The following is a 16,206-nucleotide window of genomic DNA, read 5'->3' as shown; positions in this document are numbered from 1 at the left end:
CTTTGAGGTGGGCTCACCGCCGGAGCCCAACGCCGGACCTCGGTCGTACTATCCCGTTCGAGGTCAGTAAGGGGTTAAACATTAGGTCACTTTCATAGAATAATAGAATGGTAGAGTTGGAAGGGACCTCCTGGGTCATCTGGTCCAATCCCCTGCTCAAAGCAGGATTCACTAAATCATCCCAGACAGATGTCTGTCCAGCCTCTGTTTGAAGACTTCTATGGAAAGAGAACTCACCACCTCTCGTGGCAGCCTGTTCCACTCATTGATCACCCTCACTGTTAAAAACTTTTTTCTAACATCTAATCTGTGTCACCTCCCATTCAGTTTCATCCCATAGCTTCTAGTCTTTCCTTGTGCAAATGAAAATAAAGATGATCCTTCTACAATGTGACAGCCCTTGAGATATTTGTAGACAGCTATTAAGTCTCCTCTCAGTCTTCCTTTTTGCAAGCTAAACATTCCCAGATCCTGTAACCGTTCCTCATAGGACATGGTTTGCAGACCGGTCACCATTCTGGTCGCTCTTCTCTGAACTTGCTCAAGTTTGTTGATGTCTTTTTTAAAATGTGCCCAAAACTGGACACAGTATTCCAGATGAGGTCTGACCAAAGAGTAGAGGGCAATAATGATGTTGCGTGGTCTAGACTGTATGCTTCTGTTAATGCATCCCAGAATTGCATTTGCCTTTTTTGCTGCTGCATCACACTGTTGACTCATGCTCAGTTTTTGATCTATTAGTATACCCAAGTCCTTTTCACATGTGCTGTTGCTTAGACCTATGCCTCCCATTCTGTAAATGCTTTTTTCATTTTTATTGCCCAGATGTAGTACTTTGCATTTTTCCTTGTTAAAAACCATTCTGTTAGTTGCTGCCCACTGCTCCAGTTCATTTATATCTTTCTGAATCCTCTCTCTCTCTTCTCTAGTATTAGCTATCCCTCCTAGCTTTGTGTCATCAGCAAATTTAATCAGCGTACCCTCAATTCCTTCACCTAAATCATTGATAAAGATGTTGAACAATACAGGGCCCAGGACAGAACCCTGTGGTACCCCACTTGAGACATTCTTCCAACTGGATGTGCAGCCATTTACGACGACTCTTTGGGTCCGATCACTAAGCCAGTTATGAATCCACCTAATAGTTGCCTTGTCCATTCCATAGTTAGTCATTTTTGCAAGAAGGATGGTGTGAGATACTTTGTCAAATGCTTTGCTGAAGTCAAGAGATACTATATCTACAGCATTTCCCTGATCCACCCAGTCAGTGATTCTGTCATAGAAGGAAATTAAGTTAGTCTGACATGACTTACTAGTTACAAACCCATACTGACTATGGTTAACCACTTCATTCTTATCCAGGTACTTACATACATGTTGTTTAATAATTTGTTCAAAGATCTTTCCTGGTATGGAAGTCAGACTCACGGGCCTAAAGTTCCCTGGGTCCACCTTCTTCCTATTTTTGAAGATAGGAACGGTATTTGCTCTTCTCCAGTCTTTTGAGACTTCTCCTGTTCTCCAAGAATTTTCAAAGATTATGGAGACCTGATTACTATACCCCTTTCTGAATAAGGAAGTGACAAGGGACTGCAAGGGCAGTAATGGGGTCACCTAAGGGACAAGGAGAGGATTGTAGGACAGTTTATTTTCCAATAGATAAGGGGTGGGTTTGAGATATCATAAATAGGACTGACATGAGAAGAAAAGTACCTTTAGCAATTTTGGTGAGAAGTGCACCCCTCCCCACCGCTAAATAGGGAGGGATAAAGATTGTAATAGTGTGATTAATAGCATGACATGGTTGTTTTAAGAGAAGCATTTTCTCTTGCCATTTGCTCATTGCATGATTTTTTAATAAGGTTGTCACTGTAACGCGAGGTTATCCTGTGGCCCGAAAAGTTCAAGTAGAAGAGTCTACGGTCCTGCTGAAAACAGTCTTTTCAGGCAGTGGAACACGGTGAAAGGAGATGGACATGGGAAGTTAAAATGTTGTGATGGTGTTTTTGGAGAACGTAAGTGCTGTGGCCAAACCCTCTTGACCCAAAGAAAACAGTTCTGCTGTCATTTATAAAAGGTCAAATGGTTTGAGTGGTTGGGAACTGTCCAAAAGATGGGATGGGAGACGTGGTCGCAGGTCCTCGCAGTCATTTAAGAATATTTCAGTCTCTCAGAAAGTAAAGACTTGGATTAGACGGACATCTCGTCTTGAATACAATTTATATTTTATCAAGAACAATCACCCAAATCAATGAGGAAATTTCCAGGTCAAATGATTAAAGTGATTATTTTTTTAAATATATATTATAATACATATATATAAATAATACATATATACAGTTGAATGTGCAGGTAAACAAAGAGCCTGTAAATGCCAAACGGTTTCAAAAGTTGTAAAGAAACCCAATAAAAAAATTATTTTTAGACCCAAATACGTGCATTAAGTAAAAAAAAAAATCTGTAGGGTGTTCTCATCTGTCACCAATGGCAAATTCTTTCAAATTTTCAGGTATGTAGAGCCATAAATGTCAAAATTGTGAATTTCTGCCGAACCAATTTAGAGAGTTTCAAATATGCCCTAAAAGGGATTTTCCCCTAAAAAAAAAAATCATTACATTAAATACGTCACAAAAGTCTGATGGAAGGCGGACAAATCTACTGGTGCGAAATCAGAGGCATATAGATGCACAATGAAGGCTCTTGGCACTATTATGTTATAATAGTCCGTAGGCAATGTGCACAAAGCCTTAGGGTGTATAGTAATTAGTAAATGTTTCCGAGGGTACGGGCATTTTTTTTTTCATCTTCTGACATGTCATAAATAAAGTACATGTTAAAATATAGAATCACTGGCGATAAATATACTGGGGCCCCAGTGATCACTAGAAGAATTGGGTTTTGTGCATTCATAAGCTGAAAGCATAAAGAGGTTGTCTCATCTTATTAAATGAGTGAAACTGCAAGGTGCTTGTAAAAAAAAAAGTAACTTTGAAATTTACCTGTTATTGAAAATCTTCTCCAATCTAAAAAAACAGAAGGATTTTTAATTTGATTGTTTGTAGCTCATTGGCTAAGAAACCGGCCACCTATGCCATCTATCAGAAGTGGCCAGTCTCCTAAGCAAGGAGCGCAGTGCTTGCAAGCTGTTTGCTATAGAGCTTGTAAGTGCTGCTCTGACCTCTCCATTCCTCCGATGTTGCAAAGGCAATGCCACACAGACATAATAATCATAATAATAGTCCAAATGGTAAATCATCAGAAGCGTACTGGGCAGCAGAAGATGTGGAAGCAGTCCGCTCCTGAAGATAGAAGATACAACAACCTCTTCAAGAGATCTAGACATCTGGAATCCATGCCTTTGGGCACTACATTTAACACATTAAGTATTTTATTAAAATCATCTGACAGCATAGACTATAAACCAATCAGCAATAAAAGTAATGACACAGACAGGCGAAGTGAAGAGCATTGATTATGTTGTTACCTGTCACTGTGAGGGATTTATTAGGCAGCAAGAGAACAGTCACTTCTTGATGTAGAAAGTAGGAAAAATGGGCACATTTAAGGATCTGAGCCACTTTCTCCAAGAACCAACTTGTGATGGCTAAATTACATGGTCAGAACATCAGAATTTCACACCCAAGTTCCCGTGTTTGCCTCTGTCGTCTACGATGGGCTTGTGAGCACCAGAACCAATCATGAAACAATGGAGGAATGCACTTAGTCTGATGAATCATACCTTATGTAAAGTATGTGGATGGCCAGGTGGCTAGTATTCCCTGTGGCAAGAAGGCTTGGAGGCAGGAGGAGAGTGATGCCCTGGTAAAAGGTCTGCTGGGAAGCCATGGGTTCTGGTAATTATGAGTATGCTACTTTGGCATGTACTACCTACCTACTAAACTTTGTACAGACCAAGCTCATAACTTCACCGTGGTGGGTGTTTTCTAATGGCAGTGCATCTTTTAGCCCCTACCACACTGCATATTTTGTCATGTTCCTCAAACCAATCTTGACCAAAGAGTTAAAGGTGATCATCTGTCCCCAAATTCCTCAGAACTCAATCTGGTCAAGAGTCTGTGGGATATGCTGGGAAAAAAAAGTCAGATCCATGGAGATCGAACCACACAACTTACAGGACCTAGGTCCCGATTCATCAACACCAGCATTGTTCACTCCAGTCTTGAGTAGGGGCATGTTGGAGTCAGAGGCACCTTTTTCTTTAACAGATGCATATCTCTTAATGAATCAGGCATGTCTGAAAAGAGGTATGTGACTTATCTTACACCACTCAGTGACTGGAGTAAGATTTCTGGTGTAAGGCACACTGCAGCTCATCATGAATTAGACGAACCAGTTTTGCCATGCCCCTTTGCACCCCCACCCTGACCCAGCTCCACCTATTTTGGCAAAGCTGGTTCAAAATAGCGTAAAAACATCAAAAGTCACAAGAGTTTGGAGCAACTCCACATTACACACGTTTACGACTCTACAAAGCATTTTACACCAGAATTCTGGCGTAACAGCTTTGATAAATCGGGGCCCTAAAGTTTGTGCTGCTTACGTCTTGGTGCCAGATACCATGGGGTTTCTTCAAAGGACTAGTGAAGTCCCTGAGTGAATAGGTCAGAGCTGAAGTGGTGGGGACCTAGCCCTACACAATATTACAGGTGGAATGTTCAAGCAATAAGACCATATTCAGTCAACCATGCAAAAAAATTGAGACATGTCAATGCAAGTCTAGGAGTCCAAGAAAAACTGAGAACATAAAACAAAGGCCATGCTAATGCTGTCTGTTTTTCACTGACTGGTTAGTAGGAGTAGACTCTCGCCTACCATCGAAACCTTCAAAAAGAACCTGAAGACCCACCTCTTCCGACAAGCCTACAACCTGCAGTAACCACCGATCAACCAAACCGCTGCACGACCAGCTCTATCCTCACCTACTGTATCCTCACCCATCCCTTGTAGATTGTGAGCCCTCGCGCGCAGGGTCCTCTCTCCTCCTGTACCAGTTATGACTTGTATTGTTTAAGATTATTGTACTTGTTTTTATTATGTATACCCCTCCTCACATGTAAAGCGCCATGGAATAAAGGGCGCTATAATAATAATAAATAATAATAATAACAATACCTCCATCAGTCGTTTTTTGTTTTATTGTGCATATGAGAAATAATGATGAAACTCTTATGGTAAAAGTGTAGATGACACTCTGATCCAGCACAGTTAGGAAATCGCTTGTTTGGGTTTTTTCCATGTATGAAAGAAACGGGGAGAGAGGGAATTATTAGGAAAACAAAAAAATAAATGAAACTCCTAGAAACTTAACAGTGGTAAAAGGAAAAGGTGATGGAAAATTAGACAAACAGAAACACAGCAAGGATATAAGCTGTTTAAGTCTAGCAAGGAAAAGTCTAGTAGCTAATGGGCTGGGTCTCCTTAGCACAAATCCACCTTGAAGGTTAGCCAGCAAAGAAGTGCAGTGAAGGCATAATTTATAACGCCCCACCCACAATGCGATAGGGCAAACTAAAATGGGACAATGGAAAACACCTGGAAAGGAGTAAACCAAGAAGGAAGAATAAAGACAATAGGAACAATCAGCATTTGGTCAATGAAGGGAAAGAGCAATAGCTCAACAGACAGAAGAACCAACCACAAAGCAACAGGTCACCGGATTGAATCCAGCCATGACATAAAGCTCAGAGTTCATAGAAGGAGCTCACATGACCTTCCGGATCTGAAGAATGTTTGTGTGGAAGAATGGTCCAAAATCACACCTGAGTAATACTTGCGACTAGCTTCTCCATACAGAAGGCATCTTGAAGTTGTCATCACCAGTAAAGGCTTTTGTACAAAGTATTAAAATACATTTTAGTAATCGTATTCAAACGGATCGGCTCTGCTACATAGAGGTGATGATCAGATCGCTTCTATATAGCAGAATTGTTCACTTACTAAGAGTGCCGACCACTAGGTGGCGCTCACAGCAAGCCGGCACTGGCAACCCTAGAGGTCTCCAGGAGACCTCAGGTTGTCATGCCAACACACTGGTGACCCGTGATCACGTGACGGGGGTCACCAGTGTGCGTATTTCCGTTGCGATTGCCAGAAGCGTGATTTAAATGCCACTATTAACAGGTTAATAGCCACAGGTGGATCACGATTCCACCCGCGGCTATTGCGGGCCCATGTCAGCTGTTCAAAACAGCTGACATGTCCCCGGAAAGATATGGACTCACCGCTGGAGCCCACATCAAAGGGAGGGAGTCCAAAATTGGCGTACTATTAGGTCCGATGTCAGTAAGAGGTTAAACTACAGCAGTATGTTTGGAGATCTAAATGAGACTATCACCAGAAGTAAAATACCAGCATGGGGAAAGTATATAAAGCTGCACCCAAAAGGTGATAGGGCAGACAAATGAGTAAATGAAAACACTTGATACCCTAAAAACACTGAAGCAAGGATAACAGAAACTAAATACCCGGAGAAAAGGTGTATCTGCTGTGGCTCAGGGGACAGCGAAGCCAACCACAAGGCACAGGCTCAAGGATTCGAACTCAAATGTATAACATAACCGATGCTGTGAATGTGTGACTAGCAATTTGTGATCATATCCTAAATAAAAATTTAAGGGTTTCTATTATTTATACACAGCGAAAAGCTAAACTATGTCTACGGTAATTTAAAAATCCCAAAACACTGCTCTTGCGGTAATGTCACTTTATTTGTGTATGACACATGGTGTTTGATGTAAGCAATAATTTTATTACATTTATTACTTCCTACTGATAAGATAAGACTATTAGATGTTCAGGTATACTATATCACTTTCTATTTACCCCCTTTATTTCTCCTGCTATATATCAACACAGAATTAAAATTTCTATACATTCAGTTTCCCTGTATGAAGGTTAGTTTATATTTTTCAAGATCTTTTTTTCAACAGAAAACTGGTGCAATTTGTCCCAAGAGACTGACTTTCACGACTTGCACTGTATGTATGAGTTTTAGACACTTTCTGCCCTTTGTCCGACAAACGGATGTGGCTTCCCTTTAAAGGGAATGGTTTCATGGAAAGGGTCTTGTCCCAAAATGTGACACCGCTCACCAAAAAAGGCAGCACAATTTTGGTGAGCAGAGAAAGCATCTGGGAGCGATGTATCTCCTGAAGTACAAAAGGGTCGGTGTTACAGCCCTTGGACGATTGAGACGGGAATGTTGCCTTCTCAATATTATAGTTTCCTTTGACCTCTTAACGCTGTATGACATACTGCATATAGTCACGAGAAAAACTAAGTACACCCCCTTTTAATTCAATGGTTTGATGTATCAAGACATAATAAATGATACTAATAGCCTATTCTTAGTATAGGTCATCAATATCAGATCAGAGGATGTGCGACACCTGGCACCACCGCTGATCAGCTGGTCCTGGTGGCAGCCGGATGTGATCAGATGCAGAGCTGCACATCTCCGTCAACTGCACAGTGTCCGCAGCCGAGTACTGCACAGTGTCCGCAGCCGAGTACTTCACAGCGTCCGCAGCCGAGTACTGCACAGCGTCCGCAGCTGAGTACTGCACAGTGTCCGCAGCCGAGTACTGCACAGTGTCCGCAGCCGAGTACTGCACAGTGTCCGCAGCCGAGTACTGCACAGTGTCCGCAGCCGAGTACTGCACAGTGTCCGCAGCCGAGTACTGCAGTGTCCGCAGCCGAGTACTGCACAGTGTCCGCAGCCGAGTACTGCACAGTGACCGCAGCCGAGTACTGCACATCCGCCTCTATTCACTCACATAGGGGAGGATGTGCAGTAGCACAATGTGGCCGCCAGACAGGTAACGGAACTGTGTAAAACTGTTCTCCTTCCATAGCTTCCACACATTTCCTTTCATTACGTCTCCAGTTAAAGACCTTGCTGTGTCCTACACCTATCCCTATAAAATTACAGAAATGTCAGTTCATATATTTTTAAATTAGAAAGAGATTATTCGGCTCCACATAGACAGGAGACACAATTTATCACAGTTTTATAAAGCTCCAGTTGAAACATGTCCTCCTAATTGACCCACAATAGAAGCACCTAATAATTACCATGATATTAACATATAATACAGTGTCACTAAAATAACAGGAGCCACAATAAAAAATATATGTCAGGCATCAAAGTAACATGGAAAAACTAACTTCTATATCCTTTTATTGCATGTAATGTATTTTTATTGCTTTCATACAGTTAAAATAAAAACAAAAAATACATTTTTTTTCTTTTTTTATACAGCTCCAATGCAACACAAAAAAAAAAAAACAGATTCTGTCAGGGCTCCCCCTCTATTCCAAAGCATCTACAGTAGTTATTTTGGTTTGGGAGGAGGGCACTGAAATTTTTCATTAAAGATGACTTATTTCCTTTGTATTTTAGGCAAAAAATAAATAAATACCGGTGTATATATATTGTCATTTTTTCCATTTTAAAAATTACAAAAAGGAAAATGGTCTGACGCAAAAGTGTGGGCACCCTTTCAGGTTTATCTGCACAGATACTTTTGACCAAGGTTTCAGACCTTTATTAGCCAGTTAGGGTTATGGCTTGTTCAGTATCATTGTTAGGAAAGGCCAGATGATGCAAATTTCACAGCTTTATAAAAACCCAGCCTCCTCTAACCTTGTGCCAAAAAACAGCAGAAGTGGGTTCTTCTAAGCAGCTGCCTAGCACTTCAAAAATGAAAATGGTAGAGGCCCACAAAGCAGGAGAAGGTTATAAGAAAAGAGCAAAGAGTTTTCAAGTTTCCCTTTACTCAGTTTGAAATGTAATTATTAAATGGCAGTTAACAGGAACAGTGGAGGTCAAGATAAGGTCTGGAAGACCAAGCAAAATTTCAGTGAGAGCTGCTTGAAAGATTGCCCAAACTTTTACATGGCCCATTTTCCTTTTTGTAAGATTTAAAAAAGACGAAAATATATATTTTTTGTGCCTAAAATACAAAGGAAATGTGTCATTTTTAAATTTAGCCCTTTTAGAGATTATTTTGTCTTCAATTTTCTTAACTGTTCACAATAAGGCTGCCGTCACACTAGCAGTATTTGGTCAGTATTTTACATCAGTATTTGTAAGCCAAAACCAGGAGTGGAACAATTTATAAACAAAGTATAATAGAAACATATGCACCACTTCTGCAATTATCACCCACTCCTGGTTTTGGCTTACAAATACTAATGTAAAATACTGACCAAATACTGAATGTGTGACGGCAGCCTAACAGTAATTTTGACCAGGGGTGCCCAAACTTTTACAGGCCACTGTAGTTGCTGATCGGTGGCTGTGCCGGGGGTCAGACCCCTACCCATCTGATATAATCAGACAGGTCATCAATATCTTATGACTGGACAACCACTTTAATCCATAAGAGGATCTGCTGTACACACAACTGCACATCTGTAACAGATGGACGGCCTGGGATTTCTTTCGTGGAAATATGTGTCAGATCAAATTTGCTATAATTGCACTGTAAGCCTTTAATGACCGCACAATATAACTGGCGCACGTATGGTTATAACTGCATTTCCTCTCCTTTAATATTACAAGTGCCATCCTAATAACTTATGCATTATGTGACACTTTTATTAACACTTTTATGTTCCTTTCCCAAAGTAATACGGAAGACAATAAACCTGCTTGATCTCCGACTGTGATGTAGAAACAGGATAATTCACTTGTTCCACACTTGGCCTGGTTACTACAGTGTCACTGAGAACTCGCCCTATAATTATACACATAATCCCAGTGTCACCACAGATAAAATGTTATACCGCCATGCTCGGGTGCGAATAGAGTGTAGTCTGCGTGCTCGAAAAATACGTTTGAGTCCCCGCGGCTGCATGTCTCGTGGCTGTTCGACAGTCACATGAATGATGGATTGCCTAACAAACAGGCTATCCATTCAGCCCGGGGACTTGGACATAGTGTTCCATCATGCCGAAGACACTCGGTTAGCACCCGAGCATGGCAGATAACATCTTATCTAAGCACGTTCGCTCATCACTAATAATAACGTGTAAAAATAGGGATATACCCGCATTAATGACCAAGAACCTATGCAGGACACAGGACATAAATAGGTATATCAAAGCGCTGCCATTTCCTGAACGTCTGCACATACCCGTGCGCATTGATTTCTGCACTGTATGAACATAACATAAGAGAGGAAAAAGAATTTTATAGGAAAAGTTCGTCCGTACACTCTTTTGTCTACAATTTCGGGAGGGGGCCAACATGTCACTTTTGAAATATGGCAGACAATAGACTGGATGGTTCACTGTATGAATAATATAATCCAGGTTTTCATGCACAGGCTATTCTACCTCTAAACTATTTCCATTAAAGAAAAATGTCTGTACAAGTAAACAGTTTAAGGGGAATCTGTCAGATGAATCATGCCACCCACACCATGGACAGCGTGCACTGGGCTGGGGCTGCATGACAACATGAGTCGTGCGACAGCAATCCTCAGGAAAGTCGTGCAGCCAAAAACATGGGTAACTTGTTCTGCAACTTGATGATTTTGCTGGAAAAGGATGGTAGAATGGCAGACAATCCGAAGTCATATGTGAATTGCACTGGAGTCTACGTGAAGTTAGTAACTCCTTGGCAATTCCGAGCAGTGTGTAATGTACATACCATAAGGATTTGGCTATGCTTGCCGTTCCACTGGTTGTCATGTGACTGTTGGCCGCTTCTTTCAATGTTCAAAATGGCTGAGACTATGATCTGCACACGACCGCATCTATGCACATAGCATTCTGTGGTCTTATGACAACCACTGGTGCCCACAAGTGCAGCCAAATCCTAATGGTGTATACATTACACACAGCAAGGATTCGGGAAGCTGCAGCACTTGTCAGAAATTTCCACAAAGGTAGATAACCCCTGTACCTGACAAAAGCCCTCCCTAGACACACATAGAGGAAAACCTATCAGTCAAGCCAAGCCACGAGGAGAGAATTCGTCAGGACCTTGTGCCTATGACCAGCCATCTCAGCCAGGTTGTTCCTGTCTCCCTGTTCAAGGTATGTTTTCTCTGAAACCCTGAAACATTTCAAAGTGAAACATGGACATTTGTAATAAAGGAGTTGGTATCTTATTCACGATCCTCACAGTTTGGGAAGCAAGAATCACCTGAGAGGTTCTCTTAAAGACAGTTTTACAGTTTTCCATTAGGTCTTCTGTTAGGCCTAGTCCACATTTACCATGTTCTCTAAACTCAGCACTTATGCTGGGAATTTCCATCTAAATGTAGCGCTGGTGGGTTTGGACCCTCTGCGCCACAGGCCGAGCTCACCCTGGAAGTGCATGACTAAATGTCTAGTCTTCACTAGGGCCTCTGATGGTGAGAATAGGCTGGGCTGCGGGTAAACACCAGGTACCACTCCAGGGAAGTCCCCGGGACTGCAACAGCTAACCATAGGGACAGAGGTGAGGGTACAAGATACAGAAGGGCGAGAGAGAAGCAAAGTCAGACGGTCCGAGGTCGGCCAGGCAGCACGGGTTCACAGTACTACGCCGGAGTCAGGGATGGAGAAGTCAAACAGAGCTGGTAAATAGGCCGAGTTGATAACGGGAGACAGAATACAGAAATATAAACCAAGTACAAGAAGACAAGGAACCAACATTCAGACAAGGAATAGTGGGAGGAGCTGCCTAATATAGACCCTGCTGGCGCATGATAGGCCAGGGAACCTAATCTTTGCAGGACACAGCTGGGTTAAATTCCTGCAGAGACCAGCCATGCCTCCCTAAAGTCAAATGGAAACACATTCAGATGCAGCAGTGATGAGGAGTGCTCCAAGAGGCAAACTCAGCTAAACAGCCTGACATGAGGAGAAGCCGCACAGTGACCACAGTGAGTAGGGCGGTGCTGAGGAGCCATGTAAGTTACCACATGATACTAAATTCCCAAAAAACTTGATTTAGGTGGAACCCGCAATGGAGCCACTGACTATACTGAGGAACTTTGTACTTCTCCTGATCTCTGATCTTTTTTAGGCAGACATACAAATGAGGTTGTCCATATTTTCTGTCCCCTAAAAAGACGAACATGAGCCTAATATGGGCCTTACAACAGGTCTGAGGCCCTGAATTGACAGCTTCATAGCTCACTATTATGCTTGTGTAATACAAGCCCTACGGCTTATTCACACAAGCATATATTTTGCAGTCCGATTTACAGCCACAATTCCCGGCCCAACCGCTTATTACTTCACCGCACCTGACACCATTAGAGATCTCTCCTCCAAAACAGGAGGCCTGCAGTAGGGCGAATAACAGCAGCCCTAACACGGATATTTGGGGTGAATAAGTCCTAAGGGTGTATTTCTGCAGACAGTAAGTGTGGTGGGTGGCCAAAAATACTATTTTAATATGTTTCACCTGTAAATAAGCAAGGCCAAAATACATATTGCATCACAGCAGTAAAGCCTGCAGCAATTTGCAGAATTCTCTATTTCACTGCATCGCACGCTAACAGCCGTGTCACTACACCTTTACAAGAAAATGACGGAAAATGGTCATTTGTACTGCTGTAAAGTGATCCCAAACCTGCTTTATAGAGTGACTACATGGACAGATGCAAATATCATATGACATTTCTAAAGGAATTTTCACATTGAGCAAATACACTGCAGATATTCTGCCACAGAAATGCCCCTTCGCAATCTGTAGGGTAAAATCTGCCGAAAATCAGCCACAATAACCACAACAGCATCTACAGCAAAGACTGCACAATTCAGAGCAGTGTTGATGCCCTGAAGACTTTGAGTCCGGTCTTGTGCAGCGGCTTAGTGTGAGGGGGACAGAAGCCCCTTGGAACAGGGCACCATATTCAAAAGGGGTATAAAGTTTTGACTTCTCACAACACTGATGATTGAAAAGGACTAATGTTAAGTACCTTGAAGTGGTAGCTGTTGATCTGAACGAGTAAAGCAGCCGGCAGCTGCTCTGTCATCTCAGTTGTTGCCCCTAGTTTCTATGCAGAGCGCAGCAGTCCAGATGAGGTTGTTTCCAGCTGCTGCCCTCTGCATAGGCAGAAACTGAGAAGAGAACTGACTCATGTACTGTATCACGCAGCTTTCCGCTTCTACTTTTATTTGTAATTTTATTAAAGGACAGAGACCTGCTGGGAGATATGTCCCCAAAATCTAAAAAGTGTCCTCCGTAAAACAGAACAAAAAAACTGACATTCTAATAAATTTTACGTTTTCACATACCTTTTCTATCCCAAATTAGGGTTACGGTAACAAAATATTTACATAATAAAAAAGTAACAAAAAAAAAGTATAACTATGATTTCAGCAGAAGGCGCTAAAATCTCAAGGGTCAAAGGGCAAACGTTAACTACATCGGTATTCTCGAAGATAAATAAGGTTTGAGAGCAAAGTCTGTAGACCTCTGAATAGTGCCAGCGCGCATGGTGTCATGATTCCACAAAATTTCGCAGCGAGCGGTCACACGATTGCATTCATGCGATTCCTATACTTGCAGTCACGTGCTGACTACTCTCATCCGGCTTCCCTCAATAGAAGTGAACTGGGAGAAGCCGAACACATCCAGTAAGTACCTGACCACGTATATCTCAATCGCACACATGAGGTCATCTGACCGCTCGCTTGCAGTAGCAGTACCGGAGAATCCTGACAGTGTGCGCTCTCATGATTCAGAGTTTGCTTTCACACCTGGACAACCTGCACTGGTACAAACGTTATGGGGTGCAGGATACTTACCCCAGGCACGAGCACTCCATGCTACAGCACTGATCCTGAGTGGACATAGGTAAAAGGTACGCCCGCTACAGCACATCACCACGGGGGTGCCCTCTATGTAAAAGAGTGCGGTGACAGATTTCATGTTTTTGGGTCGGTTCATAGATTCTGTTACAACCTGGAGCTTAGCTCTATGGATACAGGACACCATAATGTATACACAGTGCTCACTTCAGTGTGTAACCAAGTATCCTGCGCGCCGCACAACCAACCACTTGTCCTGTGCACCACACATCCCAGCACTCTTCCTGCACATCAACATCATAGCACAAATACTATGTACATGTATGTGGGTGCAGATTGCAGACTGTGACCCTCCCTGTGCAGCAGGTTACTTACATCTGGTCGCAGACTGCAAACTGTCACACTCCCGATGCAGCAGGTTACATGCAGCAGGTCGCAGACTGTAACTTTCCCTGTGCAGCAGGCCACATGCAGATAGTGGCAGATTGCAGACTATCACCCTCCCTGTGCAGCAGGTCACATGCAGCTGGTAGCAGATTGCAGACTATCACCCTCCCTGTGCAGCAGGTCACATGCAGCTGGTAGCAGATTGCAGACTATCACCTTTCCTGCGCAGCAGGTCACATGCAGCTGGTCGCAGATTGCAGACTGTTACCCTCCCTGAGCAGCAAATAACATACAGATGGTCACAGATTGCAGACTCTCAACCTCCCTGTGCAGCAGGTCACATGCAGATGGTCGCAGACTGCAGACTGTCACCCTCCCTGTGCAGCAGGTGACATGCAGCTGGTCCCAGACTGCAGACTGTCGCCCTCGTTGTGCAGCAGGTTACATGCAGCTGGTCGCAGACTGCAGACTGTCGCCCTCCCTGTGCAGCAGATTACACATGTAGATGGTCGCAGACTGTCGCCCTCCCTGTGAAGCAGGTTACATGCAGATGGTCGCAGACTGCAGACTGTCACCCTCCCTGTGCAGCAGGTTACATGCAGATGGTCCCAGACTGCAGACTGTCGCCCTTGTTGTGCAGCAGGTTACATGCAGCTGGTCGCAGACTGCAGACTGTCGCCCTCCCTGTGCAGCAGATTACACATGTAGATGGTCGCAGACTGTCGCCCTCCCTGTGAAGCAGGTTACATGCAGATGGTCGCAGACTGCAGACTGTCACCCTCCCTGTGCAGAAGGTCACATGCTGATGGTCGCAGACTGCAGACTGTCGCCCTCCCTGTGCAGCAGGTCACATGCAGATGGTCGCAGACTGCAGACTGTCACCCTCCCTGTGCAGCAGGTCACATGCAGCAGGTCGCAGACTGCAGACTGTCGGCCTCGTTGTGCAGCAGGTCACATGCAGCAGGTCGCAGATTGCAGACTGTCACCCTCCCTGTGCAGCAGGTTACATGCAGCAGGTCGGAGATTGCAGACTGTCACCCTCCCTGTGCAGCAGGTTACATGCAGCAGGTTGCAGACTGCAGACTGTCGGCCTCGTTGTGCAGCAGGTCACATGCAGATGGTCGCAGATTGCAGACTGTCACCCTCCCTGTGCAGCAGATTACATGCATTTGGTTGCAGACTGTCACCCTCCCTGTGCAGCAGGTTACCTGCAGATGGTTGCAGACTGCAGACTGTCACCCTCCATGTGCAGCAGGTTCATGCAGCAGGTCGCAGATTGCAGACTGTCACCTTATCTGTGCTCCTTGCTCCTCATTACTACCTCACCCAGCATCGCTGTCCTCACCTCAGCCGTTCTCTCTCCGTCCTCCTCAGCTGCTCGTCCCTCTCCAGCACCTCCAGGATCCGGCTGACTTCTTCCTCTTTCAGAAAGCTGAGATCCAGCCTGTCCTGGTCAGGGTCGTCCATCATGTCTCTGGCAGGTGACACGGTAAGGTGTGTAAGTCCCGGCCGCTTATTCAGTGTGTGGTGCCGCCATGGTCCAGTGCGGCTGCGGACCCTGCGATACCTGCGGCGGCAACTCGCAACTTTCCACACAGGCACCTGCTGCTGGGACGCTTCTCGTGATGGACAGGCGGCACAGCCAATCAGTCTGCAGGAAGGAGCGCAGAGGAGCGATGGTGACCAATCAGCGTCGAGGAAGTTGTGGCAGCTCCTGGACTGTGACAGTGTAACCAGCAGCTGACACCAGCGGACAGTGCTCAGCCTGATAACACCTCACCGTGCCCGGCTCCTGCCCGCACCACACGTGCTGCCCTGTGACAAACTCCAGGGAAATGTCGTAAAATCAACATAAACTCATAATATATCTGCAGAACTAATAAAGTGAAAATTCACGACAGACAGGCAGCTCTGGAGACAGGCAGCCAGTGGGGTCTGCTGCACTCAGTCCTGGTGGGCTCCTCTTCACTGGCAATTATTATTCCTTCAAAGCGCCATACCATGAATAAAAAAGTGTATTTCCATAATCTGAGATCCATA

At 44.1% G+C, this 16,206-nt stretch overlaps 1 protein-coding gene across 1 annotated transcript in view; it reads right to left on the bottom strand.

Annotated features, from left to right (window-relative positions):
* The window catches only part of EXPH5 (exophilin 5), a 118,783-nt gene extending 103,093 nt beyond the window's left edge, over positions 1-15,690 (bottom strand). Inside the window, exon 1 of the mRNA XM_077298339.1 lies at positions 15,512-15,690. Coding sequence (XP_077154454.1) covers positions 15,512-15,636 — 125 coding nt within the window. The 5' untranslated portion in view covers positions 15,637-15,690. The remainder of the gene's footprint in view (positions 1-15,511) is intronic.
* Between the last annotated feature and the right edge of the window lie 516 nt (positions 15,691-16,206).

Source organism: Ranitomeya variabilis, chromosome 3, assembly GCF_051348905.1.
Source record: "Ranitomeya variabilis isolate aRanVar5 chromosome 3, aRanVar5.hap1, whole genome shotgun sequence".
Taxonomy (NCBI): Eukaryota; Metazoa; Chordata; class Amphibia; order Anura; family Dendrobatidae; genus Ranitomeya; species Ranitomeya variabilis.
The sequence above is the reverse complement of the archived record's forward strand: the minus strand, read 5'-3'. Positions and strand labels throughout refer to the sequence as shown.